This window comes from Monodelphis domestica, chromosome 2 (genome assembly GCF_027887165.1).
Source record: "Monodelphis domestica isolate mMonDom1 chromosome 2, mMonDom1.pri, whole genome shotgun sequence".
Classification (NCBI taxonomy): Eukaryota; Metazoa; Chordata; class Mammalia; order Didelphimorphia; family Didelphidae; genus Monodelphis; species Monodelphis domestica.
In genome coordinates, this window is record NC_077228.1 from 289,163,321 (window position 1) to 289,182,514 (window position 19,194).

At 34.8% G+C, this 19,194-nt stretch overlaps 1 protein-coding gene across 10 annotated transcripts in view; it reads right to left on the reverse strand.

The window, feature by feature from the left end:
• The window catches only part of SUPT3H (SPT3 homolog, SAGA and STAGA complex component), a 668,918-nt gene that overhangs the window by 189,626 nt on the left and 460,098 nt on the right, over nt 1-19,194 (reverse strand). For all 10 annotated transcript variants that reach the window (XM_056818332.1, XM_056818334.1, XM_007484000.3 and 7 more), the window contains one exon: nt 11,412-11,498. In XM_056818332.1, the coding sequence (XP_056674310.1) occupies nt 11,412-11,498 (87 nt within the window). The remainder of the gene's footprint in view (nt 1-11,411; nt 11,499-19,194) is intronic.

A 19,194-nucleotide genomic window follows, 5' to 3' on the forward strand; every position in this document is an offset into this window, starting at 1 on the left:
TAAGCAAAAGTAAGGCTTCCCACAGATAAGCAATCAAAGAATATAAAGAGAATAGCAAATTATTTGAAAGAATGCTCCAACTGACTAATAATAAGAGAAATGCAAATCAAAACAATCCCCAGGTTTCACCTTCTATCATGAAAATTGGCAAAGATGACAAAAATTGAGGAAAGCTAGGTGAGTCAGTGGATTGAGAACCAGTCCTTGAAATGAGTTTGAATCTAGCCTCTGCCATTTCCTAGCTATGTGACCCTGGGCAAGTAGACTTGGACTCTGATAGCAACAAAATTTAATGGCCTCAAGAAATCTATTTTGATTGTAAGGGTTTCTTGTGATGAGAAGTGGGGAAAGGAGTTTTATGGGGGAATATTTTTGTAAAATTAATCTTTGGAATAAGTCTTCTTTGACTATTAGGTTGGATGCAGGATTGTAGATGCTCTTTTTTGGTGAAAGAGATATTAGTCACTTAGAGAGCATCCAGTGAGGTAGCTGAATAGGAAAGACTGAAGGGAATACTGCAGTCAGGAGAGATCTGGGTTATGTAGTAGATGCAAATCACTTAACTTCTCTGATCTGTAAAAAGGAGGAAATTGTTCTTGTAAGATCCTAACTAGAAGAGTAATAATGAGAAAGCAGAATACCTTGCACATTGCATGTGTTTATTTTTTTATTTTTATTTTTTTTTGGCTTTTTAATTTTATTTAGTCAATTTAGAACATTATTACTTGGTTTCAAGAATCATATTCTTTTCCTCCCTCTCCTACCCGTAGTCCACATGCAATTCCACTGGGTTTTACACGTCTGCTTGATCAGAACCTATTTCCATGTTGTTGATATTTGCACTACAGTGATCATTTAGAGTCTACATCCCAAGCCATATCCCCATTGAACCATGTAATCAAGCAGTTGTTTTTCTTCAATGTTTCTACTCCCACAGTTTTTCCTCTGGATGTGGAGCGTGTTCTTTCTCATAGATCCCTCCGAGTTGGTCAGGATTACTGCACTGACACTAATGGAGAAGTCCATTACACTTAATTGTACCACAGTGTATCAGACTCTGTACAATGTTCTCCTGGTTCTGCTACTCTCACTCTGCATCTATTCCTGGAGGTCATTCCAGTTCACATGGAATTCCTCCACTTTATTATTCCTTTGAGCACAATAGTATTCCATCACCAACATATACCACAATTTGTTCAGCCATTCCCCAATTGGAGGGCATCCCCTCATTTTACAATTGTTTGTCACCACAAAGAGTGCAGTTATGAATACTCTTGTACAGGTCTTTTTCCTTATTATTTCATTGGGGTATAAACCCTGTAGTGCTATGGCTGGATCTAAGGGCAGACAGTCTTTTAGTGCCCTTTGGACATAGCTCCAAATTGCCCTCCAGAATGTTTGGATCAATTCACAACTCCACCAGCAATGCATTAATGTCCCAACTTTGCCACATCCCCTCCAGCATTCATTATTTTCCTTTGCTGTTATGTTAGGCAATCTGCTAGGTGTGATTTTTTGTACAACCGATTTATCTCTTTATAAATTAGAGTAATTAGAGATAAATCAGTTGTACAAAAAATCAAGCCATTCTCCAATTGATAAATGGGTAAGGGACGTGAATAGGCAATTTTCAGATAAAGAAATAAAAATTATTAATAAGCACATGAAAAAGTATTCTAAATCTCTTATAATCAGAGAGATACAAATGAAAACAACTCTGAGGTATCACCTCACACCTAGCAGATTTTGTTATGAAGATTTTTTTCCCCAATTTGTTGTTTCCCTTCTAATTTTGGTTGCACTTGTTTTGTTTGTACAAAAATATTTTCATTTAATGTAATCACTAACTCTTGCTTGGTCCTAGCATCTTTCCTTTCCCAAAGATCTAACATGTATACTATTCTGTGTTCACCTAATTTACTTATAGCTTCCTTCTTTATATTTAAGTCATTCACCCATTCTGAGCTTATCTTGGTGTAGGGTGTAAGATGTTGAATCAAATCTAATCTCTCCCATACTTTCTTCCAATTTTCACAGTAGTTTTTATCAAATAGTGGGTTTTGGTCACAAAAACTGGGATCTTTGGGTTTATCTTAGACTGTCATGCTGAGGTCACTCACCCCAAGTCTATTCCACTGATCCTCCATTCTGTCTCTTAGCCAGTACCAAATTGTTTTGATAACCACTGCTTTATAGTATAGTTTGAGATCTGGGACTGTAAGTCCTCCTTCCTTTGCATTTTTTTTTCATGATTTCCCTGGATATCCTTGATCTTTTGTTTTTCTAACTGAATGCTGTTATGGTTTTTTCTAATTCATTAAAAAAGGTTTTTGGAAATTCAATGGCTATAGCACTAAATAAGTAAATTAATTTGGGTAGGCTTGTCATTTTTATTATATTAGCTTGTCCTACCCATGAGCAGTCAATGTTTTTCTAATTGTTTAGGTCTAGTTTTAATTCTGTGAGAGTGTTTTGTATTTGGGTTCATATAGTTCCTGTGTTTGTCTCTGCAGATAGATTCCTAAGTATTTTATATTATCTAGGTTGATTTTAAATGGAATTTATCTTTCTAATTCTTGCTGCTGAGATGTGTTGGAAATATATAGAAATGCTTATGACTTATGTGGGTTTATTTTGTATCCTGCATCTTTGCTAAAGTTGTTGATTATTTCCACTAGCTTTTTAGTTAATTCTCGAGGATTCTTTAAGTAGACCATCATATCATCTGCAAAGAGTGATAGCTTGATCTCCTCATTGCCTATATTAATGCCTTTAGTTTCTTTTTCTTCTCTAATTGCTAGAGCTAGTGTTTCGAGTACAATGTTAAATAATAGAGGTAATAATGGGCATCCTTTTTTCACTCCTGATCTTATTGGGAAGGCTTCTAGTTTACCCCCATTGTAGATGATGTTTGCTGATGGTTTTAGATATATACTGTTTATTATTTTTAGGAAAGGCCCTTCTATTCCTATACTTTCTAGTGTTTTCAATACAAATGGGTGTTGTATTTTGTCAAAGGCTTTTTTCTGCATCTATTGAGAAAATCATGTGATTTTTGTTAGTTTGGTTATTGATATGGTCAATTATGTACATGGTTTTCCTAATTTTGAACCATTCTTGCATTCCTGGTATAAATGCCACCTAGTCATATACCTCGTGATCATTTGCTGGAGTCTTTTTCTAGTATTCTATTTAAGATTTTTGCATCTATGTTCATTAAGGAGATCGGTCCATAGTTTTCTTTCTCTGCTTTTAACCTACTGGCTTTGGGATCAGTACCATACTTGTGTCAAAAAAAGGAATTTTGTAGAACTCCTTCTTTGCTTATTCTGTCAAATAGTTTGTATAATATTGGGATCAGTTGTTCTTTGAATGTTTGATAGAATTCATTTGTGAATCCATCTGGACCTGGGGATTTTTTCTTAGGGAGTTCTTTAATGGCTTGTTCAATTTCTTTTTCTGATATGAGGTTGTTTAGACATTCTATTTCTTCCTCTGTTAATGCATGCAATTTATATTTTTTGTAAATATTCATCCATATCGCCTAGATTGCCAAATTTATTGCCATATAATTGGGTATAACAGTTTTTGATGATTGCCTTAATTTCCTCTTCATTAGAGGTGACGGCTCCCTTTTCATCTTGGATACTGTCAATTTGGTTTTCTTCTTTCCTTTTTTTAATTAGGTTGACCAGTACGTTGTGTATTTTATTTGTTTTTTCAAAGTACCAGCTTCTGGTCTTATTTATTAAATCAATAGTTCTTTGACTTTCAATTTTATTAAATTCTCCTTTGATTTTTATGATCTCTAGTTTTCATTTGAGGATTTTTAATTTGTTCACTTTCTAGTTTTTTTCATTTGCATGCCCAATTCATTGACTTCTGTTCTCCCTAATTTGTTAATATATTAATTCAAGGATATAAATTTCCCCCTGAGTACTGCCTTGGCTGCATCTCATAGATTTTGAAAGGATGTCTCACCATTGTCATTTTTTCAATTAAATTATTAATTATTTCTATGACTTGTTCTGTAACTAACTGATTTTGTAGAATCATATTCTTTAATTTCCAATTAATTTTTTATTTAATTTCCAATTAATTTTTTATTTACCTCTCCATGTGCCCTAAGGAATAATTATTATTTTCATTGCCTTGTGATCTGAAAAGTTTGCATTTATCATTTCTGCTCTTTTGCACTTGTTTGCAATATTTTTATGCCCTAGTACATGGTCAATCTTTGTGAATATACCATGTGTTGCTGAAAAGAAGGTATATTCCTTTTTGTTCCTATTTATTTTTCTCCACATTTCTACTAACTCTAATTTTTCTAATATTTCATTTACTTTTCTTGCCTCTTTCTTACTTATTTTTTGGTTTGATTTATCTAGTTCTGATAGAGGAAGGCTCAGGTCTCCCACTAGTACAGTTATTCTATCTATTGCATCCTTGAGCTCCACTAGTTTCTCCTTTAGAAATATGGATGCTATGCCATTTGGTGCATACATGTTGAGTACTCATATCTCCTCATTGTCTATATTGCCTTTTATCAGGCTGTAATTACCTTCCCTATCTCTTTTGAGTAGATCTATTTTTACTTCAGATATTATGATTGCGTCTCTTGCCTTCTTTTTCTCAGTTGAAGCCCAATAGATTTGTCTCCATCCTCTTCCTTTAACCCTATGTGTGTCTACCTTCCTCATGTGTGTTTCTTGTAGATGGCATATGGTAGGGTTTTGGTTTCTTTTTCTTTTCATTTCCATATTGTTCATTTTTATAAAAGTCATCTTTGAAAACCAAAATCCCCAATCATATACCCAAATAAATAAGTGACAAATCATGTTTTCTTTTCATTTCTACTCAAACAGTTCTTTCTCTAGATGTGGATAACATTCTTTTCATAAGTCCCTCAATTGTCCTGCATCACTGTATTGAAATACTTCTCATTTTTTCCTTAAAAAAAAAGAAAAATTCCTTAATTCTACATGTTTTTGTTTTGTTTCTTTTTCAATCTGAGATTATATTTCAAATTAGATACAATTTAAGTTGATTTCATTGGATACTTAGAAATATATGAAAAATATTTGTGAGCTTGGTTTTATTGATTCCAATTTTGGTTACAAAAATCCAAATCAACTGACAGTTATATAAACTTACAAGAACAAACTTAGAAAATTATTGATTTCCATTACTTTTTAAATATTTCAATACCTCCCAAGTTCATGAAAAACTCTGAGTTAAATAAGCATATATGAAAATCAAGTCTTTTTAAAGTTAATTTTCTGTTCAAAGTGAACAACATCTTAGATAATGAAATTTTGGGGCTGCCTAGGCTCCTCCTCCTCTAGCCTATGCTCCTTTGTTTCAGCAACCCTACCCAAGGCATCCCATCCAGATGCCTCCCCTAGTTGTAGGCTGAGATCCAAACACATAACAGAACAGTACAAGATACTCAGCAATTGTGAGGCCATTAGAGGTGACCTACTGAAACCCTGTCTTCTCATGGAGGAAACTGAGGCTGAGATAAAGGTAAGTAATTTGTCCAAAAGACTAAAACAAGATAATGGAAGAAGTGGGCTCTAGTTCCAGCTGAGGGCTTTGGGTAAACTCTCCTCCCCTCCTTCTAGGGACTGGCCTGATCCTTCTGAGTGTCTTATTATCTAAGCCAGTGTTTCTTCCACTGTTCCAAATCCATTTATGAGGATATTGAGGTCCAGCAAAGAAATTATTTTTCTAGGTTATTCCTAGGATTCTCAATGGCTAATTTTGAGATATACTTGGAAATAAAATTAGGCTTAATGCAAAAATGTGGGCCAGATATTCTCTAAGGCCTCTCCTGGTTTAGCATTAATGTCTGTGTATGATTTTATGAAGATCAGTGTTGGGTAGCTCTGATCTTTCTAGTCCCTCTTCCCGTCATCCTCCCCCCACCTCCCAGATTGTAAAATAGTTCTGAGCCTCTGTGACCATCCAGAGTTTTCTTCCACCATGAGCAGGGCTTCATGACCAAATATACTTATTCTCCTATTTGGAATAAGGGGAAGAGTAATTAATGGACCCCATGTTGGAAGGACTTTGAAATACTTTGCCCCTGTGAAGGATGTGGTGCTGGCTGACAGTGGGAAAAGCCCATATAGTTATTTGGGTGTGTACTGGTAGCACTATACCATTCATTGTACCAGAATGTGGATAAAGGGCATGGCCAGATTCTGGTGAATGGTCCCACTGTTTCAAAGCCTTAAAAGCCCACTTTGACAACTTGGATATTCATGGTGGGTATCTAATTATTATCACAAAAATTACTTGCCATGCATCATATGCAAATCACTCAACTTTTCATCAGAAGCTATTATTTCTCCTTTAAAATATGATGGTCAAACAAGATAGTCTTTAAAAGTTCCTCCTTGATATTAAATTTTTGGATTCAGATATTATGAGTCTGTGTGCCACACGGAATGGAAATAGAGACATCCCCACTCCATCTTATAGTTTGTGATAAGAAAGTCCAATTCAGTTTGAGAGTTGGACTCCAGTAGTGGTAGAGGGGCAAATTTCAAATGTTTCAGATTGTGAAGATGAGATCATCTCTCCCCTGCCCATGTTTAGATTTAATCACCAGAAGCCTATATACCCCACTTATCCTTAAGTGGGGGAGGAGGGTTTTGGTTTCTAATCCATTCTGCTATTCACTTGTGTTTTATGGGTGAATTCATTCCATTCACATTCAGAGTTATGATTGCCAGCTGTGTATTTCCCAGCATGTTGATTTCTACTCCTAGTCCTACCCTTTCTTCTTTCACTATTTCCTTCTACACCAGTTTTTTGTTTTTAATCAGTCCTCCTAATTCCCATCCTTATTTTATTTCCCTTTCTACTCCCCCTCCATTCTTATTGCCCTAATTTCTTTACAGTCTTTTAAACCACCCCCACCCTCTCCCTCCTTTGTATTGTTTCCCTCCCCACCAATCCATTTGTCACCCTTCTACTTCCCTATAGGGTGCAAATTAATTCTCTGTCCCAATGGATTTGATTGTTCTTCCCTCCTCGAGTCAATTTCAATACACGTCAGAATTGAGTATTTCCTATCTCCAATCTCTTTAATCTTCCAGTCTATTGATGTTCTCCCCCACTCCCACCATGTGCTTCTTTGTGACATATACATTTACCTCATTTTGTTTATTTTCCCATTTTTCTTAGTATTAACCTCTGTTTTTAACTCTAGTTGTATATGTGTACATATATATTATGTATATACATATGTATGTATTTATGTATACATATATCTATACACATATTTATTTCTTGGCATCATATAGAGTTTGTCACTGTTCCCTCTAACTATAATTCTTCTAGTTACCCAGGTGATAATAACAATTTTTAAGAGCTACCAATATACTCTTTTCTTGTAGGGATACATATCAATTTAACTTATTGGGTCACTTAAAAAATTTTTGTTTTGTTTTGTTTTATTTTTGTTTTTTTCTCCCTGTCTTAATGAGAATCTTTTGATGATTCTCTTGAGTTTTGTGTTTTGGCATCAAATTTTCTGTTCAGTCTGATATTTTCTTTACGAATGCTTGGAATTCTTCTGTTTTATTAAATGGCCATATGTTCCTCTGTAAGAATATAGTCAGTTTTGCTGGGTAGTTGATTCTTGGTTGTAGACCTAGTTCCCTTGCTTTCCAGAATCTCATATTCCATGACTTTCAGTCTTTCAGTGTAGATGCAGCCTGATCCTGTGTGTTATCCTCACAGTAGTTCTATGATATCTAAATGACTTCTTCTTAGCAGCTTGTAATATTTTTTCCCATGTCTGATAGTTTTTGAATTTGGCTATAACATTCCTGGGTGTTGTCAGTTGGGGATTAAGTACAGGAGGCTATCTGTGTATTCTTTCAATCTCCACTTTTCCCTCTTGTTCTAGAATGTTGGGGCAGTTTTCTTGGATAATTTCCTGTAGGATGATGTCCAGGCCTTTTCTTTTGTCATGGTCTTCCTGTAGACCACTGATTCTTAAGTTGAATCTCTTGGACTGATTCTCTAAATCTTCTGTTTTGTGAATGAGGTGTTTCATATTTTCCTCAATTTTTTCATTCTTTTGATTTTGTTTTATAGTTTACTGCTGCCTTGTGAAGTTGCTTGCTTCTATTTGTTGTATTCTGGTTTTTAAAGACTGAATTTCATCCCTGCGTTTTTGGTCATCCTCCTTCTGATCTGATTTTCTTTGGAGGTCTTCTTTCATCTTCTTTGCCTCATCTTTCATCTTCTTTGCCTCATCTTTCATTTTCTTTGCCTCATCTTTCATCTCCTTTGCCTCATTTTAAAGGTGATTAATTTTGGCTTTCAAGACACTATTTTCTCTTTCAAAGTGGCTTATCTTGCTTTTTAAGTTCTTTTTCCAGTTGTCTTCAGTCTCTCTTAATTGTGTTTTCAATTGTATTTTGAGATCTTCCAAAGTCTGTGTGCAATTCACTGGAGTTTTGGTGGTGTTGCTTGGTGTTCATTGATCCTCTTATATTTACTCTTTGTTCGTTGCCTGGATAGAAGCTGTTGATTGTAATTTGTTTTTTCTTTTTCTGTTGTTTGCTCATATTTGCCCCTTCTTTTCCCCCTGTAGTTGGCTATACTCTTGTTCCTCTCATTATGTGCTGGATCTGTGGCTTTGGGCTTTTCTGTCAACCTTTACCCTTAGAGCTTAGGAGGGCTCTCAGAGCAGTCTGTGAGGAAGGGGTGTTGGAGTTTGAGCTTCCTTGCCTCCTGAAGGCTTGATAAGATTAAGCCCAGTGGAGTTGAATTTGCAGAGCTGGATGTACCCTGAGGCCAAAACCTCGGGGTCTGAGGGGCGGGGATTATGGAGTGTCTCAGCTGCAATTGGACTGCCTTCTTTGAGGTTCTCTTCCAGCTGCTTCCCTGCCACCTGGGATCAAAACCCTGAGCCTGGCACAGCTTTGCTTGCAAGGTACTCCCTCTAGACTAGCTCCCTCGCCTGCACAGAGATTCCAGCCATTGCTGGAAGCTCAGTACGTATGTGGGGGAGGGATCCTGGGACCTTCCTTCTTCCTTCCCCTTAAACCTGAGTGTCTGCGAATTCAGGCTTTTGGGGGATGTACCTTTTAAGTTGAGTCCAGAATGAGGGTTCCTTAGCTCTGTCCTATTAGATTTGGTTTTCAGTCCCATAGGAGCATTTGGTTTTTAATCGGTGAGGAATGTTTTCAGAGGTCTGAACTTTTTGCTGCCTCTATGCTGCCATCTTGACTCCCAAATTGCATGTGTTTAACAAATTTTTAATAAATAGAACCTTAAAATTCCATTTAAATAAATGTCATTATTATTATTACCATCATTATAATTATTATTAAATAGGAAGGTGTTATGGAGAACCAAAGGTTTTTGCTGATTGAGACTTCCTTATTGGATAGGAGGAAACATGATGATATAACTCAAGTGAAAGAATCTGGTAAGCATACCAAAAGTTGATACCAAGTCATGAACTCCAAGTACTCGTGGGGCTCTAAGATGCTGTGACTTGACATTATGATAAGAAAAACATGTTTCTTGTTTAGTCAGGAAAATAGGATAAAAATCTGATTCACAATCTAGACTCATATCTTGTTCCCTTCCAGCATAGTTCCTTCATTCCATTTAGATAGATGTCTTAGGTGTTTTGTTGACATGATCCATTTATGCCTTCGTCTTCACTAATGTTATCTCCCTTACTCAAAAAGTTTCCTCTCCTCTTCACCTCTGATCCTAAACATATACTTCTTTTAAGTCTTAAGTCCTTCCATATGTCTTCCAACTAACCTCACACCCTAGGGCAACCTTTGCTTTATAATGAATTGCATCAGCACAAATTAATCAATATGTTTAAAGCATTTAGCACAATCTGCAGTATCTCTACACAAATCCAGTACCTTACTGGCTATATGTCCACCAAATATGTGGCATTGTATTAGGTGAAAACTCTCTGATACTGTCCAATTCTTCCGTAAGTGTGCTATGTGGTCTGTTCCACACACTCAGGTGCCTGCCCTGGAATGTAGGAATTTGAAATAATTCTTCAGCCTCTCCAAATCTAGCTCTGTGAAGTAGACTGTGAGAATCTCTTTGAGAGGAGTCATCTCTTGTTCTATCCTTTGTAATCTAATAGCCACTAAGGGAATGTTTGCTACCTAAGCCACAGGCAGGCATAGGATAGTAAAATTAAATTCATATTCAATCAATGTGGGTGCAAGTTGATGGTTTTTCACACATTTCTCACAATGCAGGTAAATAATTGTATGAAAGGTCATTTTATTTGATCTTTAGTCAGTTCTAATGAAAAGCTTTGTTGAATAGGTAGAGGGATTCAGCAAGAGAAAGGATATTAATTAGACTTACTAACAGGGTAGACTGCTCTAGGAGAAACATACAAAAAGGTACCCAAATAGGAAATGGGCAAGGAGAAAAATAAAAAACCTGGGGAAAAACACAATTTGTAATTCAGGTTTCTCTAGAAGATAAAAATTCCCATTAGTGTGAACTATCTGAAATTCCCATTAGTGTGAACTATCTGTTCCTAAAGGAGGATATCTATTTTAGTGCACTTGGGTTGTTCAATAAGAATTCATATATTTTGGTCTTTTAGAGAAAATAATTTATTTTAAGTATCAACACAAGGGTTTTTCAGTCTGCTAATCGCGTAAGAGGCTTACTGAAGTAAACATTTATTTTTAGAAATTAAAATTAAGGTTATAAGAGCATGGATTTTTAAGCTGAGAGAGACCTCAGGTTATCTAGTCCAACTTTTATTTTATATAAGACAAAACTAGAGATCAGAGAAGCTTAAGTTCAAATTCACAGAGGAAGCAAGTAGAGTTCAGTCAAGGTACTGATTATAAATTCAGTATGCCATCGAAGATGATACTATTATTATATGAGCCTTCATGACACTATCTGATGATTATTTCCTTTTCAGGAGTTTATTCGGTGTTATCAGTACCAAAGGAATGCATTTTTTTTTTCTGTTATGTATATATATATATATGCAGTTATTTGTTATAAAAAAAGTAAATGATGATGATGATGATGATGATGATGATGATGATGATGATGATGATGATGATGATATGAGAGAAAATTGTTCTCATAGCTAGGGATAGCAGAATCAATGATAGTGGCCTAACCAGTCCTGAGCTGGAGCTGAGTAAACATTACTTTAAAGGAAGTGAGTAGATATCTACAGATATTTGATGACTAAAACTCAATTCAGATTTTATGAAAGTATTTGTGAAAGAAAAAATTTTATGAAGTATTATGAAGTAATTAATAATAAAAGCAAATAACTGTCCATATAGCAAGGCCTTAAGCATTCTATACACCACTGGTAACTTCCCTATGGAAGGGATATTTTAGTAAAATCATATCTGTATTACCTTGTCCTTGCGCATCAGGAAAAGAAGATCTTCAGGAGAGATCACTCGGGCTCCCCGTAGCTGTGAAACCTCAGCAGCCTGCTGCAACTAAAAACAAAAGGGGCATATGAAATCTACTTCTCCAATACATGCTTTGTTTATTAGGTTAAGGAAAAATTAAAGATAAACACAAAGCAGGCATGATGTCTCAGGAAAGACAAATTTTGACTTCAAAATGTACCAAGAACGAAAAACCTTTGGGGATATTCAGCAAACACATTATAGCACTTAAATGCCAAATGTCCTATGTTTTAGGATGCCAAAAAAAATGCAATTAGATTAAACTTATGAGCACACCTGCAACATGATACAATAAACAGAAATCTTTGATTTCTTTCATGCAAAAAAAAATCTTGACGCTCAGCTTCCAGAATTGCATTAATGCACCTGAAAATAATTTTATGAAATTTTATCCTTCATACCCATATGAGCAATGGTTTCACTCAGTATCACTCGTTGAATAAGTATATTATTAATATGAGCTCCCATGCTGGTATGACTTGAAATAGGCCTATTCAGAAGTTAAAAAGATCAACAAAAACAGTAGCTGTTTCTAATATCCAAAGGAAAAAAAGTACTTTTAGTTTTGGCAAGTCTTCAGTGGGCAAAGTATTCAGTCCATAAATCATAATACTGGACTGCATTAATTTCTTTCCACACTAATCACACGCACACAAAAAGTTAACTGTATCTGGAATGCACAACACAAAACATACTGCATAAAATGTTACAGATTCCTCCCACCCCCAAATGTGCACTTGGGCCTTTCCTGCTACAGAGACTAGAGAGTTTTCAGGAATTCAGAAGTCCTAGAAACATAATCTTACTTGAAACTGACCTGGAAAATATAAGAATGTGAAAAATGATAGTTCTTTTTTTCTGGCAAAGGCAAAATCAGTTTCTTATTCTGATTAGTTTGAGGGAACATAAAATGCTTATACTTCCATCTGAAAAAAATCAAGATGCTAGAGAAAATGCTACAAAAATGCATCTGTAATTTCTTCCAAATTTGATCATACCATGCTGATTGTACCAAACCCACTCTATCCAATCTGAAATTACTGTAAAAATATTTATATTCACAAGCTATCCCTGAATGCATCTCTTTCTGAAAGTAATACATCTTAACACACACACACTCAACAACATCTTGATGAAAAGCTCTTTAAAAGAGGGCACAGCGTTTTTGGTTATCTTACTATTTGTATGAGACCAAATAAAATGGCTCTTATGAACAAACATTATTCCACAAGTGTTTAAGTTATTTTTCCCAACTCAGCCTTATACTTCTTCCACATATACAAACTATAAAATAGATGAAGCTTTCAGGGCGTCAGCTATAGCACTCATTTTCCTGGCTACTGTGGTTAGCACATAAACATGATCATATCTATATATAGAAATGTATTTTTAACCATAAATCATTTAAAAAAGGAATCTTTAAAGAAATGTTTAAAAATGTTAAATATGAATGAGAGAGAGAGAGAGAGAGAGAGAGAGAGAGAGAGAGAGAGAGAGAGAGAGAGAGAGAGAGAGAGAGAGAGAGAGAGAGAGAAAAGATTAGAGATTGTGGAAGTTTTGAATAGGGATGATATATATATATATATACATATATATATTAAAGATTGAGATTGCTTTTTAGGTAAATATGTATCCACGTGGCTTTTTGAACAAAAATATTTCTATCCCTGTCCACAGTTCATGCAATAAGTCTGAAAGGGAATATAAGTTATGTGTCAATCTTTTTGGCCACACACAGAGTTTCAGGAGGTAGGAATGTCAAGAAACATTTCCTAATATGTAGGGTGATGTTCTAAAATTGAAAAGTTCTAAACAAATGAGGTGCCATCCTTGCTGTTGAGAAGGTGTTATAACTTGACCCAAAATAGCTTCTCAAAATTTAAAACATCATTTCCTTACTATTCATATTTAAATTTCTTTATTTTACAGCATTCTGACTGGAAGGATCTATTGTATCAGCATTCAATACTCATTTAATAAATATTACTTTCTGTGTATAGCTTTCAGGGAAGATTAAAAATCTAGCTAATTTTTGCTCATGGAAAGTTTACACTCTATAGAGAGATAAAATAAAAACACAAAAAACTCTAGGATTATATGACAAAATATGATATATGTGTCATGGAACTCCATTTGAATCTATATAACTAAATGACTGTTAGATAACTATGATATTATGACTAATATAATAAGACTATTAGAACTATAATATTCTATGATAATGAAATTAGAAAAACTAAAGGTTATGTGAAGCCCAAAGTCATTCCTGACTCATGAGTGGGAGGCTGGGAGTAAATAGTCAAAGGAGACTTCCTTCAGGATATAACCTTGACCTGGGCTTTAAAGAACCATCAGGAATTTCACAGGTAAAGATGGGAAGGGAAACAGGAAACACTGGGAAGAAAGGGATGGAATGTATGCCCAAGTGCATGTTCATTCTCCAATTTTACTAAGTTATAGAGGGCTGAGAGGGGGATAATACTAGATAAGACTGAAAAGAGAGAGTGGCTGTTGTATTTCAGAAAGCTTTGACTCTTGGAGGCAAATGGCAATGGGAAGTCTGAAAATATTAGAGCAAAGGAGTGGTGTATGATCAGAATGAAATTGTTAATAAACCATCATAAAAGCAATAGCTTATAAATCACGTTTCCAAACAATGCTATGCATATTTAGGGGATAAATAGGTCTGAGACTACCTTTCTCCAAATTTATTTATATTTATTTATTCTCTTTTAATACTTGTTCCTATACTGGTTATCTTCCTCATTAAACTATAAGCTTCTTGCAGTAGAATTAAGTAATTCTCTGTATGCATGTTTTTATTCTAAGCACCTAGCACAAAGCCTAGAATAATGCAGACACCTGACAAGTGTTCAATGATTAGTTAATTAACCACAATAGGAAATTCCCATTATCAATGCAGAAGAGAACTTTCCCTGAAATTTATCATCTTACAAAATGGTCTAGAGCACTATGAATTTAAATAACATCCTGAGTAGTAAAGCCAGTATGAGTTAGAAGAGAGGTACTACTTCAACAAAGGTCCTTCCTGAACTGTTAAATGACTTGCCCAAGGTCACACAGCTAGTAAACATCTGTAGAATTGGAATTAAGGTCACCCTAACTCCAGCTTACTATCTACACTGTCATCTTTATGAATTTATACATGTATAAATTATAAATTAAATTAATTAGGACAGACATTAGTAATATATGTTGGCAATATAATCCATCAGGACTACCAGCAAAATTGCACAATAGTTTTCTTTGGTGCTTTCAAACATGATTCAGGCTTTAAGAAGGAGTAAAGGTTTAACAAATCTTTTCTTTAAGAAAAGATTTAAATCTTTAAACCTCTTAAAGAAGGTAGTGTGAATATTATTATCCCCATTTTATGTTTGAGGAAATGTGAGTATCAGAGAGGCTAAGTGATCACATAGCTGCTGTGTCAAAACTGGGATAATAAAAATAACCTAACTTACATAGTACTTTAAGATTTACAACACTTTACATATATGACCTTATTTAGTCCTCACAACAAAATGCTAGATGGGTGCTATTATTATTATTAACTTAAAGATATAGAAAATGTATCTCCAAAGGTAGTGCCCTGTCTTCAAGCCATGGCTCTTCTTTATGAACTTCTCTGCACCCATTCCAAAATTATCACACATCTATCTCACATATCTCTTTTTCTCATCCCATTCCCACCCTGGGCAATGCACCCAGCTCTCCAGAGTAACCTCCTCTAGCCTAATATAACAAGTACAATCTAATTATCTAGCTGATTAAAGAAATTCATACTAAGGTATAACAGACACAGAAACTTGGGATTCCAAGGAATTCTTTCTTCATTCCCTCCTTTCTTTCTCTTTATTTTTCTCTCTTCCTCCTCTCCCTTTCTTCCTCCTGTCCTTTCTTTCTTTTCTTTTATTCTTAAAACCTTTATGTTCCATCTAAGAGTCAATACTGCATACTGGTTCCAAGCTACAAGAGTATGGACTAGGCAATGTGGATTAAGTGACTTGACCAGGTTCACACAGCTAGGAAGTATCTGAGGCCAAATCTGAACCCAGGACCTCCCATTTCCAGGCCTGGCTCTCAATCCCCTGAGCCAGCTAGCTGCTTCCCCAGCCTCTCCTCCCTCCCTCCTTTCATTCCTTTCTTTCAACAAAAGAAGTATATTGTGTATCCCGTGCTTACTACAGGTCATTGCCAACAAAGACCTCTGCCCTTCTACTACCACATCAAGATAATTTGGTACCTATTTTTAAAAAAAGTTTATTTATTTAACTAATTTAGAATATTTTTTCATGGTTACATGAATCACATTCTTTCCTTCCCCTCCTTCCACCCCCTCCCGTAGCCCATGAGTAATTCCATTGGGTTTTACATGTGTCATTGATCAAGACCTATTTCCATATTATTGATAGATGCGCTAGGGTGATCCTTTAGAGTCTACATCCCCATCGACCCATGTGATCAAGAAATTGTTTTTCTTCTGTGTTTCTACTCCCACAGCTCTTTCTCTGGATGTGGATCATGTTCTTTCTCATAAGGCCCTCAGAATTGTCCAGATCATTGCATTGCTGCTGGTAGAGAAGTCTATTATATTCGATTATATTTTTTGAAAGGTTGCCAACTCTTAAAGCATTTGATATGAAAAAGCATCATAAACTTAAAACAAATGTCCTTTGGAATAGATGGTGTAGTGGGTAGAGCACTGGACCTGGAGGAAAGGAAGATTTAAGTTCAAATCTAGTCTCAGACCCTGGGCAATTTATTTAACCCAATTTATCTCAGTTCCTTCACCTGTAAAATGGGACTAATAATGGCACTTCCTTCCTAGGACTGTTGTGAGGATCAAATGAGATAATAATCCTAAAGTGCTTAGCACAGTACCTGGCACAGAGTAAGTGCTATATAAATGTTAGCTATTATTAATATATTGATATGAAATAAGATTTTTGGAAACATTGTTATGAGAACTTATTTACTCTCATGTTTCAAATCCCTGAAAATAGGAAGCCAGAAGTGGAGGTCCAAAAATAATATCCAATAGAGCAAGGTATTATTTCTGTTAATAATTAATAAAGAAGCACTTTACAGTTTTGTACATTAAAGAGAAAGTAGTATATACTGTAATTGCATTAAAAAGCTAGGAAGCAATGATTGTGGAAATGATATTTTAAGCCTAATCACTACTTTAATAACTTTATGAAGTTAACTTTTTTGGACAGATGGATTAGGGTATGTAAGTGGTAACCTTACAGTAATTCTTTTTAGTAACTTTAACAAATTACAGAATTGCTAAAAAGAAGTATTTATCCCATACTGATTACAATTCATTTTGTTGAAATTCAGTTTTTGCTTAATAATTTTTCCACTGTTTTCAAAATAAACAAATGGCAATACCCACATTTTCAGTAAATGTTTAGCTAAAGGCTAAGAAAAATGTTCACTAACAAACACAAAAATCCCAATTCTTCAAACATATTTAAAATCTTTACTTCAGAGTTTTGTGCTAAAGGACACACACACACACACACACACACACACACAACTCTAAATCATGTAGAATTCACATCATCATAAAGGCAGCTAGGAAGAAATTCACGATAATCAATTATTCACTTGCTTTCCTATCCACCCAACAAGTTTTATCCAAATTGGTAGCTGAGGCAGAAATTTGAGATAGTTTACCAGAAGAGCGTCTAGAAGGAGGGAATAAAAACCTAAGGAAATAGATGAGAGTAAAGTGAGGCAATACCTTTCTTGATAGGTGGCAAGAAGGATTAAGTGCAGATTAAATGCAGGTTTGAGTATAATTTCTAAGCCCCTCAGTAGGCAATCCAGCATGTTTCCTAATAATTAGGAAGATCACCATGCCATAGTATTCTGAACCTAACAGTCAAGTTCAAGTGACCTCTCTTTCATTGACTGGGTAGGTTTCTCTCCACAGTGCTTTAAGATTAACAAAGAGCTTTCCTGAGGAAGGCAGCACTAGAACCATTTGTATATTTTGCAGATGAAGAAATTAATGTTCATAGAGATAAAATGGACTCATTCTCTAACATATAAGTAATAAAAACAACTAATCACATTAAAATGTTTAAGACCTCTAATAATTAGAGAAATGTAAATTAAAACTACTCTAAGATTCTATCTAATATCTCCCTAAATGGAAAAGATAATAAAATTTGTTACTGGTTTATCAATGGGTATAATAGACATGCTAATATACTACTAGTGGTGCTACAATTTCATTTTCTGGAAAGCAACATGAGTTATAAAACATGAGTTACAAAAATGTTTATATGTTTGAACACAAAAATGGTTGCACTAGTGGCAATATAACTTGATCAGGTTTTTGAAGGGGGGGGGTAAGACTAATCTGAACAAAAATATTACTAGCAGTAGTATTTATAAGGAAAATAATTTTAAAAAAACCCTATCATTCTTCCCTCACCATGAGAGATATCTAATGATTGAGTAATGGCTGAAGAATTATGCTATATGAATGAGATGGAACATTACTGGGCTATATGAAAAAATAAATGTGGATTTGAAGATATATGGGGAAATCTACATGATATAATGTTGAATAAAAAAACCCAAAAAATACACATTCCTATATAATTAACAACCATATAATTAAAGACAATAATAACAGCAACAACTGCATGTTAAACACACAGGAAAAAGAAGCTCAAAAGAGGTTATGGAAACAAGGAGAAGGATTTGGCTATTAAACATGTTAAATTCAATATACAGATTTTGTTTTGGGTTTAAAAATTAGTAAATAACTGAAAAGTACAGACACATGGATGATTATAGGATCATAGGATCATAGACTTAGAGCTGGAAGTAACTTCAGAGACTACTGAATCCAACATCCTCATTATGCAGATGAAGAAATAGAGGCATAAAAAGTGAAATAACTTGCTCTGGGTTCTAAAGCTAATAAGAGAATGAGGTGATATGGGAAGCTACATCCTCCTGACTCTAAGTCCAGTTCTTCATTTATTATTCCAGCCTGTTCCCCTATCATTTATAATTTTTTTGTTTACTTGTTTGTCAAGGTTAATTTTGCTTATAAGCCGAAATACAGGTACTTGTCAAAGGAAGTTAAATTTTCTAAGAAAAATAAAATATATAGACTGACACTTTTATAAGGCTTTAAGAATTATGAAATGAATGAATGAATACTTATGGGCTTAAAGTGCAAAAAAAGGGAGAAAATTACTTTTTCACTGTTAGAGTGATTAAAGCACTATTTCTTAGAGGAGTATGGGCAATCTCCCACCTCTGGGGGCCTGAAAATAGAGCCATTTTAGAGGATAAAATTTTAGGGCTGCCTGAAAGAAAAAGGCCTAGGCCATAGGACTCGCAAAGGTTCTTTCCAGTTTTATGATTCTTTGATCATATTCCAGTTTGTTCACAACTAAACTTTAAATCTTGTGGATTTGCAGTGTACATCCAAATTAGATAGCTTTGGAAATGAGATCATGTCTAAGAATGCAGGTTTATAAAATAAATTTCCAAATCCCTTTATGCATTAAACTGGAGGCTATGCAGTTTTAATAGAATGGTATCTCTCATTAAACTAACTTTGTGTCCATAGCTTAGCTTCTAAATCACATAAATATAGATGTATATATCTGTGTAAGTATACATAAAGTTCATATAGAGAATATATATGTACATATATATATGTACATAT